This window comes from Trachypithecus francoisi, unplaced genomic scaffold, assembly GCF_009764315.1.
Source record: "Trachypithecus francoisi isolate TF-2019V2 unplaced genomic scaffold, Tfra_2.0 Lachesis_group17, whole genome shotgun sequence".
Classification (NCBI taxonomy): Eukaryota; Metazoa; Chordata; class Mammalia; order Primates; family Cercopithecidae; genus Trachypithecus; species Trachypithecus francoisi.
This window is the reverse complement of record NW_022681462.1, coordinates 31,406,675-31,425,855: the sequence shown is the minus strand read 5'-3', so window position 1 is coordinate 31,425,855 and position 19,181 is coordinate 31,406,675. Positions and strand designations below refer to the sequence as shown.

The window sequence follows — 19,181 nt, the reverse complement described above, 5'->3', positions numbered from 1 at the left end:
TGAGGTATAACAGGTGTTTCTGGATCAGCTTGGAGTCAACCCCCCCCTTGAAGTCCTTAGCTAATCTTTAGAAGGGCATGATTCCGAAGGTAAGAGAAAATTACTAATAATTATTTTATCTAGTTCTACAGATGGTACTTCCTATAGTGACTTTACATCACAGTTGACCTGTCAAATTCTAATCAACACACCCTGGTGGAAGTCTCCCCAAATTTTATTAAATGTTATAAATATTGTGGAGAAAAACAAAAACAAGAACAAAAAACTTCTCAAAATTTCACTTGTTAAAGCAATTATGAAAACCCATATTATTTTTTCCTATGAACATTTCTATACACTAAAACTGTCCCTGTTGAGGATTTTTCTAAGGTTCATAACTTCTGTAGGTTGTGAAAGGGTCAAATCACTTCATAGACTCCATTTTTATGAACATCAAACTGGGAAAAAATGCCACACAAATATAAGGAAAAAAAACATAGATAGCAAACTGAATATACTATCATTAAACTCAAGAAAAATGCTGAAGGACTAAAACCATCATCAGTGATTCATAGATTATTTCACATATTTATGAATGATTCTTATGTGATTAATGAAAATGTAGAGATTCATCAGAGGTTTTCAAATAGAGATCAAAGTTGCCCTGGGAAGGATTGGAGGTTGTGCTTAAAAAGGAGAAAGGGCATTAAGTGAGGGAATTGTAGGAAATAGACAGACCTCCAAGCTTGTTATTTCAGTTCAGTCAGAACTGTTTTTATTGATTTATTCATTTATTTGAGGTATGTAAGTCCCAAAATTTCCACTGGATAAAAAGATATCTGACTAAAAATACTAACAACAAAAACAACAACAACAAAACACCATAAACTTATCTAAATGAGCCCCTCTCAGGAATTTGCACTTCTTCACATGATGGAGTAGCCTACAAGTGACCCACTCGCCTGCTGAGAACCACTAGAAATACACAATAAAAGCAATTTACTTGAAAGCACAGGAGAGCTGCCAAAGATGTCAAAACTTAAACAACATCAAAAAGAACGTCTCATTGAGTGGAGCCTAACCTTCCGCCTGTCACTCCAGTCACCCTTGCTGGGATTTGCTAATTCTTAGTGTTGAAAGAATCTGAGAAGTCAGAAAGAAGGTCGCTGCTGAGAGGAAGAGAATTCCTTGGAGTTTTCAGCAATCTCATAGGGCTGAGGAGGCAAAAAACGGAGCTGAGCACAGCCACGCTGAGGCAGCCAACTCGGACTTAAGATCCCATAGAGAAGAGAGGTTCAAAGAAGCAAGCTTGGTGCTTCATCCTCAGCTTTTCCGCAAGGCGTTTGACAGTCAATTAAGTTACAAATAGCAACAGGCAAGAAGCAAATTGAGACTGTCCAAAAAGCAAGGCAAAGCAAACTCAGTCTCATGGTGTTAAAAAAACAAAAATTGGGGTTTGTGATTCACAAATGAGGTGACACGTCTGATCCTCAGTTGGCCACCCTGGAAGATTATCCTTCAGGACTGTGGTGAAAGAAAGGTAAGCTAAACTTTAGAAGTGCTACAACCTAGGTTCAAGTCACTTTAATCTTTGATTGCAATGAGATGGTTTGCCTCTCTGCTGCCCAACAGAAAATAGGGTGAATCCTCTCTGGAAGGAGAACACATCATCCAGACCCTCTATATTTGTCCACACAAATGTTTGCCATTCAATCTAATATCACCCAGCATATTAAAAACCACAATCACAAGAAAAATTAATAAAAACAGACAGGCAATAAAGTCTGTCTCCATTTTCAAAGCCTCATAGAGTACCATAATAGTTCACTTAAACATGTCTAAATTCAATAAAACATGGCACATTCCAGTCATCAGTCAGACATTAAGGATGAACTGTAATGAACAGTCCTAGTCTATTTTGATTGTTTGCTGGGCCAGACGCGGTTGTTCATGCCTGTAATCCCAGCCCTCTGGGAGGCCAAAGAGGGCGGATCACAAGGTCAGGAGTTTGAGACCAGCCTAGCCAACATAGTGAAACCCTGTCTCTACTAAAAATACAAAAAGTTAGCTGGGCATGGTGGCAAGCACCTGTAATCCCAGCTACTTGGGAGGCTGAGGCAGGAGAATTGTTTGAACCCGGGAGGCAGAGCAGAGATCGCACCACTGCACTCCAGCCCAGGCGACAGTGCGAGACTCCATCTTAAAAAAAAAAAAAAAAAAAAGAACGTTTGCTGACAGTTTTTAAGTCAGTCCTACCCTTCCCCCATTTCCCTTTTGTCCCCGAAATGGGCAAACTGATAAGAGGGACACCTTTTTATTGCTATTGGGAAATTCAAACCACTAAAATCCTGGCTGTCACATAGAAATCCTGACCCCAGTCACATGTCCTAACATGATAAAAACTAAACCCACTTATTCTTCTCTTTGTTTGAACCATTATAAACTGGCATAGGTGCCTGTTCTGCTGTCCCTGAAGTCCCACTGCATGAACAATAAACCTGTCTGGACCCTCTTGGTGGGTGTGTTGCATCATCAGTATTAACATGCCAGTGGATTTTGAATGTGTTGGGGGCTGCCATCTGTGGAGCCGCCCTGAAACAAAAACAAAATTGACCCAAACATTGCAGTTCTTTGACTTAGCCTTTTGAAATAACTATGATTAATCAGTTTTTTTAAAAGGAGATGACTTGATAATAAATTTTACTAGAGAATTGGAATCCCTTTAAAAAAGAATCAACTAGAAATTTTAAAAAATTGAACTCAATATATAAGTTTTAACTATATTGGACACACATGAATAAGTGAACTTAAAATTAGGGCAGTAGAAAATAACCAGACTTAAGCACAGATTAGAGGGAAATTTATATCCTTAAATGCGTACAGCACTAAAATAAGAAAGGTAAGAAATTAATGACAAGATTATCCATTCCAATAAGTTAGAAAAGAAGAAGTAAGTTTTACTGGAAGAAAAAAAAAGAACTATGAAGAAGAGAGCAGAAATAAATAAAATAGAATACAAACAAATCTATAAAGCTGAAAGCTTATTTTTAAAATTGATAAACTACTTGCAAAAATAATCAAGGAAAAAAGAGAAAATATTTATTAGTTAAATGAGGAGTGGGGAAAAAAGAAACAGTACTGCAGATCCTTATACATCTAACAAAAACTACCTGTGTATTATGGACAATTTTATGCCAGTAAATTAGAAAATTAAATGAAATGACAAATTCCTAGAAGGCAAATTAACAAAGCTGATCTTAAAAGAAATTAAACAATGTAAACAGTCATATGATTTTAAACTTTTCTTCAAGTCCTCACACTCACATTGTTTTATCAGTGAATTCTACCAAACATTTAAAAAATAAATGAGGCTCATCTTAACACATTCGCTTCCAAAAAATTAGAAAGAAGGAAAAATTTACAATTCATTTTTTAAGGGAAAGCATAACTTTGATATCAATATCTCTGAAAGAGAATAAAGGAGATGAGAAAATCATCTCAACATCTGCAGAAAAAGCATTTGATACAAGTCTATACTTACTCATAATTTTTTTAAAGTCTTTTGGCAAATGGGTAATAGAACTAGCTTGACCTAATTAAGATATCTGAAAGAAACGTAGAGCGAATAATATAATTAATGGTAAAGAACTGAAATTTCCCCACTGAGATCCAGAAAACACAAAATATTTATCACCACAATATTGTACTGTAGGTCCTAGCTAGTACTATAATGCAAGGAAAAAAGAAAACAAACTGTAAGTATTGGAAAAGAAGAAATACACTTACATGATTTGGCTGTGTTCCTATCCAAATCTCACTTTGAATTGTAATAATCTCCACGTGTCAAGGGTGGTGCCAGGTGGAGATAACTGAGTCATGGGGGTGGTTTTCCCCATACTGTTCTCCTAGTAGTGAATACATCTCATGAGATCTGATGGTTTTATAAGGGGGAGTTCCCCTGTACAAGTTCTCTTGCCTGCCACCATGTAAGACGTGTCTTTCCTCCTCCTTTGCCTTCTGCCATGATTATGAGGCCTCCCCACATATGTGGAACTATGAGTCAATTAAACTTCTTTCATTTATAAATTACCCAGTCTTGCATATGATACGTCTTTATTAGCAACATGAGAACAGACTAATACAACAGTCATAATTTGCAGGCACATGACTATGTACATAGAAAATCCAAAAGGAAATTGTCAAAATTTTTGAATTATTAACTGAATTTATCAAGTTCAATGGATATAAAATCAATATACAAACCAACTTTTTCATATTACAGACACAGAAACTAAGAAAGGTGCCTATATCCACACACTTTTCAAAACTAGAAAAAGGCTAACACTCGGCTCAGTGCTTCAAGTTTTTTTTTTTTTTTGTATATATGCAAACTTGTAGATTTCAGTTACTCCCTAATCAATCAGAGGCCAGTCCACACACTAGCCCCTGTATCTCCTAGGCATCAAGACATTAAAATGCTGCTGGCCACAGTGACCATCCATGGGAAATGAAGGGAATACCTGATGGAGGCAAAGTGCAATTTTCTGAAATGTGGAGCTGCAAGTAATCTAAGCTTTCAGCTTCTATCACAAGTTGAGGATCAAGAATCACAGGTAGTGAACGGATTTACCTACAATGGAACCTAAAGACAGGATAAGGGGAAATGGTGGATATGTCCAGGACCTGTCTCAGGAGAAAGGAGAATGAGTGGAAAAAGCCGAGTCTTTGGCCCCAGTCTCATATTTACACAAGATGTTAAGTCTGAACTTCAAATATGTCCTGCAAATGAAGTAAAGACACTAAGAAGACTGAAAGTAGATGTTTATCACACAACTTGAAATCCATGTCCCATTCTTCATCCACAGCGTCTACAACACACCATCAATTAATATTTTCGGTAAACTCTGCAGTTATCCTGTAAATGCTGTAATTATATAGATGGGATGGTATATTTATATGCTAACATTATTTTATTACATGTGAATATTTAAAGGTTTGTAGGACCCATCAGCATTTTTTTTCCTCCTCCTCTTTCTTCCCCTCCTTCTGTACCCATATCCTTCTCCTTCTCTGCCTTCCCCTTCTCAAAACATGAAAATGGTCAGAGCTTCCAAGGTCAACCTTGGAAAGACTCTGGATCCCTAAATAGCTAAGTGAACTCTCCAAGCATGTAGGTGGAATGTGAATGGTGATATAAGGCTTGCCTGGTATGAGAGAACAGAGCCAGAAAAACTGCTTTGATATTGTGAGTATTACCCTAGTTTTAGCTCTAGGCTGGTATTGTCTCAAGACATTGGGGTTACGGCAGAAAGTTCAAAGCTTCCATTATTGTGGCCAAGGTTTTTGCACATAGAACCTGCTGACAGCTGTCATGGGTGATGGCTCAGTCTGTACCCTAGAGAAGCAGAGGCTTGACGTAGGACTTCCTGTTGGCTGGGTGTCTTCAGCCCGAGGCACCTGCAGTGCTGGATTAACCAAGGAGCAAACTAAGCAGGTGCTTAGGATGCAACTAAATCAAATACCACCCCCATCACCCACTCCAAGAAAAGCAGAGATGATTTTACATTTAATGAACTTACTGAGAATTTTAATTTTTCCATCCAAAGGAAAAAAGAAAACTTATTTTCCTTTCAGCTTGCATTTAAGTCTTCTGTCATTTTAAGTGATTTTATTTTATTATGAATTAAAGTGGGAATGCATCACAGTGGTGGTGGTGGTAGGATTAAGTGCTCAGAGCCTGTAAAAGTTTTAACCTGGCCCTAATAACCATTCCCTAAATTTTCCAGGATCCATCCTCATCCCTCCTGGGCTCTTGTTCTCTAATACACATATTTCTTGTATAACATCTCTATTTTCTATTATATTTAGCCCCACATCACTAATCCTACCTTTGCCAGGCTCTTGGTTTTCAGCTCCTAAATTTAGGCAGCCTAGTTATCATTTACTTTGTATAATATTTTTTTTTCAATATTACCCAGTAAAATTTTGAATTTATAAAGCAACTCCCACAGATTCCTCTAACACATAAAATATACTTACAATGCTTAACTTACCCTAGTACTGCCCCAAGATCTTCCACCAAAAGTTCAAACGTCTCTTTGGGGGGAGGTGTGATTTTTTTTTTTTTTTTTGCAAGTTCCCAGTGTGGACAGCGTCTAGGCACCACTGGGTGGAATGGACAGTGGTTTGAGGAGGGAGAAAAGAGATAAATGTCCTAGGCCTCCATTTAGAAATTTTAATTTACTCCCTCAAATCAAAGCTGGCATTCAACACTTCAGAGTGTCCCTTCTACTTCTTTTGTTTCAGCTCCTGCTTGTTGTTCAGGAAAATTGGCAAATATGTTTCAGAGCATGCTTAGAGGTGTGAGATAGACAAAAGAAAGATGACTGATAGCTTGATTCCTTGGAAAGGGGGTACAGTAATCAGAAAGTAAAGGAAAGAATGATTCCAGGACTTTATTTCTCCAAAAACACAACAGAATAGCTCTCTAGTGAAATTCTAAGAGCCAATGCAGAGATTGAACCCACCGGTAAATTCTAGTCTTCAGGCCCCTCCATACTTACCTCTACCAGTTTGTTGGCATGCTCGCGGAAAACCTGGGCATATTCTTTCACTTCCTTTTCATTTCCACTCTTTGCTGCCTCAATGAGAACTAGCAAAGGAACATTGGTTTCCAAGAAAGAATCAGATATGTGATCCATCACTGCTTTCCGAAGCTACAGTTGAAACAGAAACAAAAAATGACATACAATTAAGAAACAGTAGAATTGTCCATTTTTTTCTAAACTGCTTTTGAACTCTCATTACCCAGGGAGATAATATTCCTATTTTCTTTTTAAAATTTCCCCAGAGCTTATACTATATTAAAGGAAAACCAATGACTGATGGAAGCATGTGAATTAAACATATTATATGTCAACTTGAAAGTTACATAAATGGCCTGTTGCTCAATACACTATGGGCCCTCTCCCATCAAAGGTCTTCTCTCATCCTTCATTGACCCAAACCTTCAGGATGTTCTGAATCATGACACAGTTGAAGAATTCAGGCTCTTTGAAAAGGAAAAATCTAGGCATCAACCAACAAGTTGGGAGAACTTTGGATAAAGATCTAAACTTTGAAGCAAACCCTGCAACTTTGCCATTGTGCAGTCTCTTGCCCATTCTAGATCCATTGTTTGTGTTAGATAGAAGCAGAAACATGAAACATCTAACAATCTCAAAACTGTTTGTGCCCAGGTGCTATGATGACATAGTTGCTATGTTCCAGAAATACTTATAATTATTCTTCAAGATAAATGAGAATAAACAAGCCCAAATCTTCTAACAATGCATAATTATACATCATTCCCACATTGTTAAAATAGAAAGCAGGGCAGCTGCATGAAAATAAAATGAAACTGTCCCTGAAAAATCACCTTGGTGCTGTTTTGTTCATAATTATCTGAATGTATATAGGATGTATATAAAAATAAACAGAAAACAAGATGATAAACACTCTGAATGTTTTCCAAACAAATATACCTATTCAGGAGCATTCAAGTGAATCTCTTGATAGGATGACACACACACATTCATTATTGGTCAGAACAAGGAAAATTAGGAGCAAATCTCAATTCCTTTTTGTACTAATTACCGTAAGGTATGCATGAAAGTATGTATAACTTAGTTTGGTTTAACTCTGAATTGTGTTTGACATTTTACCATATATAATGTAATAAAGTCTATGTAAAGTTAACATCTCCCACATACTCATTTGACAAAGTGTATTAAATTACTGCCTGGGATAATGTTGGTTATTGGTGAGCTCATATATAATGTATCATTTACTCAGCTAAAATCTTTGCATATTATATCATTTCATTCCTATTACAAACTATGAGATAGGAATGATTCTTATACTAGTTTTTCAAATGAAGAAGCTTGGACTTTAAAAAGTTAAATAACTTGTCTGCAGTCATAAGTTAACAAATGGCAGTGCCTAGGGTAAAAAGGTCTGAAGGAGATCCTACAGTGAACACTTGAAACTGACCTGCGGTGACTCTCTTCCAGAACAGGCCCACAATGGAGGAAAAAATATTTAGAGTAGAATCAAAACTGAACTTGACAGGGACAACAGAGACGAAAGAGAAGGTTGAGATAAAGTAGGGGGGATAAGAAGAGTCAGGTTATCTCAACAATCAGACAGACATTTTTTAATACCACACAAAAATAACAGAAGTGAGAACTCCGGGAACTTGAAAAGCTATCCGCATCAAACCTCTTTCTAAGCCTTCAGGAAGATAATGTTCACAAAAATGAGCAACTTAAAATTATCAAGGTCAAATCTCATCCAAAGTTATTATAAGAAAATTAGATTAAGAAATATATTATCCCTAAGCATACTGAAAGCATGCCAAAAGGATATACTTATAAAATAGATTAAAACTGTAACCTACCATTTCAAATAAATTAAAAACATCACAAAAATAATATAAAATATGGAAGAACATGACAAATTCGAATAAGAAAAACTAAAGAATTAGGTCATGAAACTCAAGAAAGAATTATAAATAAAAGAAAATCATTTGAAAAAGACAAGAATAATAAACACCACAACAAATGCCATAAGACAAATAAAGTAAGGAAAAGTTTTAAATCCAAAAAAATATTTTTTAAAGAGCTAAAAAACCATTTAAGAAAATGTGACAAACATTGAAGACAGGCAAAGAAAAGCCAATACAGGGCTACCAAAAGGTCCATGAAAAAAGAAAACCAAAACAAGAAAACAGAATGAATACCAAAAATTATAATCAATGAAAACTTTCCAGAATATATGTATATATTGAAACTGTATTCTAATACTGTATATTTTTAAATTGCTAAGGTGGATTTTTAATGTTCTCACCACAAAAATAAGTATGTAAGGTGATGAATATGTTAGCTTAATTATTCATAATATATACATACATCAAAATATCACACTGTACTCCACAAACATATATGTAAATGAAAAATAAAAAATTTGAAATTAACTTTGGGAGGCCGAGATGGGTGGATCACGAGGTCAGGAGATCGAGACCATCCTGGCTAACACAGTGAAACCCGTCTCTACTAAAAAAATACAAAAAACTCGCTGGGCGAGGTGGCGGGCGCCTGTAGTCCCAGCTACTTGGGAGGCGGAGGCAGGAGAATGGCGTAAACCCGGGAGGCGGAGCTTGCAGTGAGCTGAGATCCGGCCACTGCACTCCAGCCTGGGCGACAGAGCGAGACTCCATCTCAACAAAAAAAAAAAAAAAAAGAAAAAAAAAATTGAAATTAAACAAATAACCTACAATCTGAAAGAATGTATTGTGTGCCTGAGAAGACTGACCCGTAATTATCAACCAAGATATTTTCCAGTAAAATGACTGAATTCCAAAGAAAAAATGAGGGGAAAAAATCTGCAATTCAGCAAATATAGCATATGATTTATACAGGAAAAAATAGATTATCATCAGACTTTTTAATAGTAAAGATTTATGCCAAAGGAAAATATTGTCTTTAAGATACTCAAGGAAAGATAATGTAAACTAAGAATTTTATAACCAGCAAAACTGACTTTCAAGGATATAAGGCATAGAAAATCTGATAAAAACACAAGAACTCAAGAATATTGTTCTCATGACCCTTTCCTATCTAGTTATTTTAAGAATTAAATTTTAAGAGTTAAAATAACTAGAAAAATATTAACATAAAAAGTGACAGAATATAGTATGAATGTTTGTATACTCTGACAATAAAGACATATTACAACACTGTGAAAAGGGGACGAGAAAGGGAATAGAAAACACCAAAATATTTTAAGCATTTTATGTGATTTTAATTATAGGGGAAGTATGAATATTGTTATTCCAACATTATTGTGTTTAAAGGTAAAATAAAGCAAATGATTAACTATGAAATTTTAATTCATCATTTCCTATGCCCTTGCTAACCAGAAGTGTTGGTAGGGTAGAAAATAATTAAAGAAAAATTCTCCCATGCTAGATCTGAATTAGAAATGTCAGTAGAAACACATAGGATTTGATTCAGATTTATTGAGGCATAACTGACAAATAAATTTGTATATATTTAAAGTGTATAATATGATGATTTGATAAACATACATTTTTTATAAACATATTTATTGTGAAATAATTGCCACAATTGAGTTAATTAACATATACATTCCCTTATATAGCTACCTTTTTTTTCTTATTAGTGAGAATACTTAAGATCTACTCTCTTAGCAAATTTCAAGCATACAGCACAGTATTTTTGATAATCATCATGGTGTATATTAGATTCTCATAGCTTATTCACTGTATAACTTACAGTTTGTACCCTTTGACCAACATTTCAACCATTTCACCACCCCCACCTACAGCCCCTAGCAACCACTGGCTTACTTTTTGTTTCTGTGAGTTCCACCTCTTGTTTGTTTGCTTTTAGGTTCCATATATAAATGATGTCATATAGTATTTGTCTTTCTCTATCTGGCTTATTTCACTAAGCACAATTCCCTCCAAGTCCATCCATGTTGTCACATATAAAAGATTTCTATTTTTATATGGTTAATAATATTCCATTGTGTATATATCTATTTATCTGTCTATCACATTTTTTATCCATTTATCTATCAGTGGACACTTGGTTGATTCCATGTCTTGGCTATTGTAAATAATGCTGCAAGAAACATGGGGGTGCAGATATCTCTTTTAGATATTGATTTATTTCCATCAGATTCTACCCAGAAGTGAGATTGTTAGAAAATATGGTAGTTCTAGTTTTAGTTTTTTGAGGCACCTCCATACTGTTTTCTATGATTGTACCAATTTACATTCCCACAAACAACGTTCAAAGCTTTCCTTTCTCCATATCCTTGCCAACGTTTGAAAACATGAGATTTTAAATTGAAAACATACGGACACTTGCAAACACTTTCTCAGTTCTGTCTAATGAAAAAGCCTGAAAATAATGGCTAGCCTAGTAGTGATCAACAACTTGAAACACAACTTTACACTACAAAAACAGAAAACAAAAACAAAAACAAAAACAAAAAAAAAACAGTGCTTCATGGAGAAAGGGCTGATTCCAGGCACTCTGAAGCCAGGATTGTACAAATAAGCTTGAAATATCTTGTCACGCCAGGTAGCAAAGAACTATCAAAGACTCCCAGGGGCATGCCAGAAGAACAGGAGGCTCCCACTGGCCAAAGATAGAGATGCTTTGAGTTGAAGATAAAAGACATTCCCTGCCTCCCAATAAACTTAGGTCCTTGCATACATGAAGGAGAACTGCCTAGTGTTCTGTTACAGCCCTAGTATTGTACATTATTAAGAAATGTAATTCTGTTGTCCAGAGCCTTTGTACATTTTGAAGTTTATTAACTACAGTAGTTGGCCTGCCCTAATTTAACCTGAAAATAGAATTTTTATTTTCCTACAAATTCTGCCTTCCCTTACTTAGATCCTTTCTACTTGAAGTGTGGGCCACTGACCAGTACCACTGCCATTTCCTGGGAGCTTATTAGAAATGCAAAACCAAGACCCATCCAGACCTGCTTTTAACCAGAATCTGCATTTTACTACGATGCCTAGGTGATCTTTCCACATTATAAAGTTTGAGGAATGCCTCCCAAGAAGACCTATTGTCAAGTTCTTAGTCTCAAGCATCAGAAACTAATTCTAGCTGATTTAAGCAGAAAGATTGACCCATCAGTTCACAAAATGGTCAGAATTCAGGAATGTTAAGACACCTGTGTCTTTGTGACAATAGGTTTTGATTCAAAATGTTAGGCAGACCTGATTTTCATCTGGGTGAAACAGAGACCAGAACTCTAGGACATACATCCTCACCTAGTTGAAAGAGTACAGGAGGTAGCGGCTGGGAGAAAAGTATTCTTTGAAAACAAGTGTTTTGGCCATTTAAGAATACAGAGATTCATAACATGAGAAATTCCCTGAACACAGAAAAGGAACTCAGATACTGACCCGAAAACAAAAAAGTGGCCAGCAAAGAAAAGATCTCGCAGAAAACTAATTCAGAGATTCAAGCATGAGTGGAAGTTGAAAATAAATAGAGATACATTTATAAGAAATAATTAAAAGGTGAAAAGTTGTTTATAAGGAACAGGATCAAAAGCTATGAACTAGGACAGGAATGGCAAGTATGCTACAACTCTTCCTTTCTATGCCCACACCAGACATGATTAATCAATTACTGCATTCTTTTCTGCTGAGCTCAAATACTACTTTATAATCCTTTTCAACACAGTGTTCCAAGTAGCTACTACTAATCAATCCCGTTTCTCTTTCAGGATGAAAGCTTTCTTTCTTTGCTAAACCTCCCCTGCAATCGAAGTGTTTTGCATGCCAATCTTTAGGCAGAATTGGCTATGTGTCTGAGCAACCCAATGCCATCTTGACTTTCAGAAATAAAAGTTAACACCCAAGTTGAGGCTGGGCAGATGATGTTTAATAAATGCCTGACCATTTAACATCTATCCTGTCATTTAGATAAATGTTTACAAAAATCTTGTTAAGAATAATAGTGTTAACTTCTTTATTACTATGATATAAGAAATACCAGCCAAGGTCAAAACTAGGCTTAGAGGGTGATTTCAAATAGGCTCAAAAAATCTGAAGCCTTAAATCTTTCCATGAATATGGCTGCTCCAGGCTCCTCATGAATACTGACATGTTCTGCCATATTTCCTTAAGCTGTGTGGTATAATTGTTATTAAAAATGAAAAATCAAAGCAACAAAGTGACTGAGCCAGGAGCCATCCAGCCTAGGGGGCTTGACAAGTATTGAGCTTCATTAAGTCAGGCAAAGTTTAGCCAGTCTGAAGGTCAATTAGTGTAATCAGTCAGTGCTATAATCTATCCAAAGCCACTTTAATAAGCCAAGGTGCCATCAATGCACACTCCATTGGTAACGAAAGCACTCTTCATTCTCCAGGTTGGGGTGGGAGCAGGTGGGGGGAGCAGAGGCATATCTATAAGGCCTGGGGAAGACATTTAAATAATCATCATGGTTCTTGCTTTATTTAGTTTTCTTCATAAGAGAAACTGAAATTCTTTGGTCATTATCTTGATGAAACTGACTGTCTTTCATGAAGCAAAATCATTTTAATTGGGATACTAGCATCTCTTCTTAATGGAACCAATTACCTCTATCAGGCCCTGTGCTTTTCCCTACCCATCTCATTCACTGTCCACCAAATTCATTCAGGTCTGCTGGATCATTTAAAAGTACAACTGTCATCATTAGCAACACATATATTGGAGCCAGATCAACAGTCAAATCAACATATGTGCCCTTAGATTTTTTTCTCTATGAGTGCTGATGGTACAACTGTCATCATTAGCAACACACATATTGGAGCCAGATCAACAGTCAAATCAACATATGTGCCCTTAGATTTTTTTCTCTATGAGTGCTGATGGTCAGCATAAAAGTTAGGAACATGTCTCACTGATGGAACAGATAATTGTAATAGATTTGTTGCATGAATAACCTTATTCTTCTGTCTCCTTCTATCCATACCATTGCCATGTAACTCTGTACTACCTGCCCTCTGTGACTCTGGGCTTGGTCATGTGTCATGTTTAGGGTCAATGGATGTTGGCCACCATGATGCATGTGGACATTTGAAAGGCTCATTCAACATTGGCTGGCTTGGTCTTGTTCTCTGCCATCTCCAGGAGAAGGACATGCCCAGGCTAGACTGCCTGTCCCAGAAAAAGAGTGACAAACCTATTGACCAGGACTGAGTCACCTCAGTCATCGCTGTCAAGGCCTTCCCAGATCCATTAAGAGCAACAGAATCCAGGCACAGGAGACGGCCGGGCCAAGATGACCACCTCAGAGCAGTGAGCTACAAATGCTATTGCTGTATGCCCCTGAAGTACTGTTATACTACACTGTTGTGACAATAGATAACTGATAACATACATAGAAGAAGTTTTCATGGTTACCAAATCACCTTTTGGTGAAGTGGGAGAGACATCTTGAAAATAAATTTCTGATCAATTAGTGGACTAGTCTGGGGCCATTTCAATTCATTTCTTTGGCCAAATGTATTGAAATATATAGCCATGGACTGTGTGTAAGAAAATCACAGCTGTAATTTATTATTTTTATAGATTAAATACTTTACTTAAAAAGTTATAACAAAGAGACAAGTCACTGGGACTAGGACAGGGAAGGGTTGATCGGGGCTTTTCCTGAAGGACAGTAATAGGTACTTAGCTCCTACTGTTGATTTCATTTTCTGCCCCAGCACACACAGGTCAGTATCAAATTCCTCCTTTACCTCCACAATAGGCAAGAGCACTTGCCTTTATGAGAAGAGACAGTGAAAAGCTGCCTCAGGGTCCCAAGGAGTGCTGGAATCATTGTGGATCTCCAGATGGCTTAATCCAGCAGGTACAGCACCTTGACATGGTGCTGTTAAAAATGTTAGCAGAAAATGGAGCCCACAATTGCTGGATGCAGCGTAAGAAAGCAAAGGAGAGGCTAGTGGAAGGGAGAGGATATGCAAGAGACAGAAGCAACTGCAGCAGTGAGATGAGGAGAAGTGGCGAGAGCAGAAAAGCACTGGGGAAAATTAATATTTCATAATAACAATCTTCATTTAGTGCTTATTTTGTGCCAGATACTGTTCTAAATAATTAGAATAACTTGTTTACTTTTCTCAAAAATCACTGGCTACTATTTTATTCATTTTATAGGTAAGAAGACTGAGACAATAGAATTAAGTCACTTGTCCACATTCACAAAGCTAACAGATGGCAGTGACAGGATTTGAACCAATCTTGCTTGGCCCCAGACTACATGCTTTTAAATACTAACATACACAAGCTCTCATATGTCTACTTTGTACCAGCTTTGTGTACATTATTGACCAAAAACAATGGTATATATGATGACAGCAGCAAACATTCCAGGAACAAATGTGATCCCTGGATGAGTAAAGTATATATACAAGGGATTCTGAAAGCTCCCCTCTTCCCTACCCATGATATAGTAAGACCAAAAAGAAGAAGAGCACCTGTGGAGAGGATAAAAGAAGAGACCCCATGGCAGATGGACACCATAACAGGGAATCAGTGATCCTACCAGAGGGAGAAGTGATGCTGAGTCCTAATGAATCCCTACTCTGAGACTAGAATGAGACCTGCTCGATACTCACTATGAGACTCTGAATTCCTGGGGGTTTAGGGATCTGGAAAGAAATGGAGAACTTGTGGTCTAAGATATGCCTACTGCAACAATGTATTCGATGAATTATACTTGCTCTAATGTAACCATTTTCTTATAACTCTTAATGATCAAAATGTTTTAAAATAGTAAATTGTAAGATGCTAAAAAAAAGTGTGTTTCTTAGGATTCTAACTGGGTTCAGGCCAGGGGACAAGAGACTTCTCTCAGAAAGACTGGTATCCATTTTCCATGCTTTGATATGGTAATTATGGTTTATATGGAAATCCATAAGCCAGGTGGTGGCAGAGGTGAGCCTTACTATAGAGAAATCTTTGAAAACTGCAAATGCAGCTTGGTACTGTGACAATCCAGCATTCTAATTTGCATTCTCACTCTTAAGAGTATTAGGATCAAAACTTCTTAAATATATCTATTCCATAGTCTATAAACACAGGCATATCCAAAAGTGGGAGCCAGAGTCCTCAGCAGCCAGGACCGGGGACATCTTGAACTTGGTATCAGCCAGCAAGTGCAGAAACTCATAAATACTGCCTTCATTAGCTCATGGGCCCTGTGATTTGTGTCTCTGATGAGCAGGGGCACATTTTTTTGACCCCTTTAGTAAACAGGCAATGTAATTCCTCTGTAAATTGACTACTAGAATGGTTTAAATGCCCTTGCTTACAAGCTGAAAGGCATAGTTAACACTTTTTACATAAGCTAGAAGACCAAAATTTAGCTATCAATCAACCAGGGCAGAAAGGAATGACTTGACAAAATCATTCGTTAAGTCTGACAGGAGTCAAGAACACAAGACTTTCTTCCAACGGTTTAAATGTATGTGTGACAAAGGAATATTAATTGCATAAGACAAGGCATTTAAAGGTATTAGCTCAGCACTACCAGTCTATTTTACCCAATTAAGGCTATTCATCAATGTAAATAACTGCATTTTCTTCAGCAAACCCAAAGGAATGTAGTCAATGGATCATACCTGCTCTAGCAGTTCTTATTTCGTGGGAGTGCAGAGTCACGAAAGAAAAGACACAGTTTAACTCACTAACTCAAAAAGAAAAATAAACTGTCTCAAAAATAACCAAAAGCTGTCTACCTGTTGGATGGGGCATGAGGCGTATATGCTGTATATTGAGAGACATCTAATACTGCAAAAGTATTTTGTACAAAGTCTAAAAACCTGCAACCATTTGATAAATATGAAACAGTTCCCTGCAAAAGACAGTCCAAGAAAAAAATGTCTCTCCCCAGTCAACCAGTTTTGCAGAAGCTCACACTTGCATAAGACTTTGAAGGCTGTGTGCCTCATTTTAATGTACTCAATGAAAAACATCTCTGCAATTCCTTTTACTGGAGAAATATTCATTCTTGAAAAACTAAGAAAGGTCTCTTATTTGACTTTAATTGTGAAATTCAAAATTCCTTTCTGATCTCAAGAGAAATAATGGATCTAGAAAGAAAAATTTACACAAATGCCATAGTTTTATTCAAGATATTTAACTGTTATGCCAAAAAAGTGAAATGAGAGTAAATGTACAAAAATACCATGGTATAGATACTAATGCAATTAGCTTGAAGGTGGCAGGAACCTTATTATAAGAGACATAAGAAGCCCTCAGAAAGAAATTATGCTTTATCGCTTACTTAGTTTACTAAACTGTACTCAAGGGCCAGTGTTCAGTCATTTATTCCTTCTACTGGCATTTCAGTAGCTCTTGGTAGACGAAGCACTGTTTTTGGCCAGGGATACAGAAAAAAAACAAGACAAGCCATCTCCTCTCACTTTCTGCTGAAAACTCCTCCACTGTCTCAACTCCCAACTACTAAACAAAGCTACAGTGATCAACATGACCTCGTATATGGTTGACTGGCCTCATAAATGGTGCTTAGAGGTAAGCACAAGCTATTCGTGTCGAATGTGTTGGAGGCTGGCCTAAACAACACTGTAAAAAAGTCTAATTTTTCTACATTTCTTTCATAGCATATTGCACTTTTTTTCCTTACTTACAGATTATCTTAAGATTTCTCCACCCTTCCATCAGAACAGGCATTCTTTTAATCGCCCAATGTCTACGCCCAGAAGAGTTGGCATTTCAGAAGGGTTAAGTTTTAGGTGGCAAGGGTGAAGGTGGAAAAGACATTTGTAGCATAACTACTTTGCTCAGATATCTGAACCCAGACCAAAAAGCAAGTCAACTCTTCTGCATATGTGGAAGGTCTACTCAGTTTCTGGCTGCTAATTTTAATAATAATCCTGTGCATGTCCTGTTTTTATAGCTTGCAGAGAACTTTCCTAGACATTATTTCATTTGTCCTTCCTTACAATGTCATGGTGTGAGTGAAGGGTGCTGTTTGTAGGGTGAGCATCACTATTTGTGTTGTTTAGATGAGGAAAGGGAGGATCCTCTGGTTGCATATAGCAAATGCCAGAGTCAGGTGTTTGGGCTCCAATAATAATGTCATTTTACTTAAGATCTATGTCTTTATGGACCTGGCTGTTGAAGTTCACAAATCCTAACTGGACAAAGGTCACTTTTCTTTCAATTCTTCACTCCACCCCTAGTCGATTACTCACTCCCAGCCTTATGTCTCATCCACCATTGCTTGCTCCAAAGGGGGATCTAAGATCAGATCCTGGATGTTTTATTCTGAGTATCTAATATCTGCTACTGATTAACTCATGGTGAATAGGCACAAGTTGCTTTGAGTACAGTGTGAAAAAGTCAAAAGCTGCATCCAGTTTTTAGGTAAGGTAGGCAATGGTCCCTACCAAGGACCTTTAGGAACCTTGTAATATGCCCCAAAAATGATTTAATCCCCTCACAATTTAATTGATAATTGGGAAAGACAATTTCTGAACGGATGAATTTGATGGCAGGCTAAGAGCAGAAGCCTATAAAAAATGTGTGGTTAAAGAGCATGAAGCAAGATACAGAGACGAGCTCTCAAAACCTATTATTTCTTTCAAATGGGGTCAATCCTACACACCTGTTACGGTGTGGTAGGATTGGTACCAAGTAGAGTCACCTGGTTCTGTACTTCCACATGTCATGCATTCCACATTACAGCACAAGTCCTGTGGGTCTTAGAAGAATGTCTATTATAAACATAAGCACCCGGGAGGAACCCAGACAAAACTCACTACTTCTCACTCTAGGTATGAGTGAAACCTCAGTTCACTTGAGTGGGATGAGTAACTTGGGGGAATAAGATGCTGTTGAGTGAGGAAGGAAGAATGATGGGCACTTACTTCTTGGTGCAGATGTCGCTGATAAATGTACCTCTGAAGTTTCCGGCCATTTGTGGTCAGTAAAGGTCTCAGAAAACCATTTACCACACTCCCCTGTTTTACTCCAATTATGGATAACGGTAAGCCTCTGAGCTACCTTCCCTCTCCAGAGTTCTTCCTTCTCCAGAGTTCTGCTATAATATGCAATACTTTTCACTTCCTGTCTTTAACTATTGCACAGCATTGCATTTCCAACAGCTGCTGAATTTTTCCCTGGAGGTTCTTCATTTCAGATAGAAGCCCAATGATTACACCACATTCCCAACTTTGTGGAAATCCTATAAAATGAGTGGTGCTGTCGCTATTTAAGGGAAAAGTAGTTGGATTCAAGGTCCTTTAGCTTTTCAGGGAATTCAGGTGCTTACACCATATTTGTCTTATCTCAAGCTAGGTTTACTTTTAGAGCAGGGATTGGCAGACTCTTCCCTGTAAAGGGCCAGGTAGTATAAATTTTGGCCTTTGTGAGCCAGTTAGTCGCTGTCATGACTAATCAAGTCTGCAGTTGTAGCACAAAAGCAGTCAATACAACATTGCATAATCAAACAGAAGGCTAAGTTTGGGACAGACATAGTAATTGGCTGATGCCTGTTCTAGATGGTTTCATCAGTGGATTTTAGTCTTACATGCCTCTCACTCTATACATAAGTTTCTACTGCAATCTCTGGCTATTTCAAGCTCCATTTACCCAC

The 19,181-nt window shown here is 37.2% G+C and overlaps 1 protein-coding gene across 5 annotated transcripts in view; it reads right to left on the bottom strand.

Annotated features, from left to right (window-relative positions):
* The window catches only part of CTNNA2 (catenin alpha 2), a 1,168,663-nt gene that overhangs the window by 222,468 nt on the left and 927,014 nt on the right, over window positions 1-19,181 (bottom strand). For all 5 annotated transcript variants that reach the window (XM_033175260.1, XM_033175261.1, XM_033175262.1 and 2 more), the window contains one exon: window positions 6,543-6,695. In XM_033175260.1, the coding sequence (XP_033031151.1) occupies window positions 6,543-6,695 (153 nt within the window). The remainder of the gene's footprint in view (window positions 1-6,542; window positions 6,696-19,181) is intronic.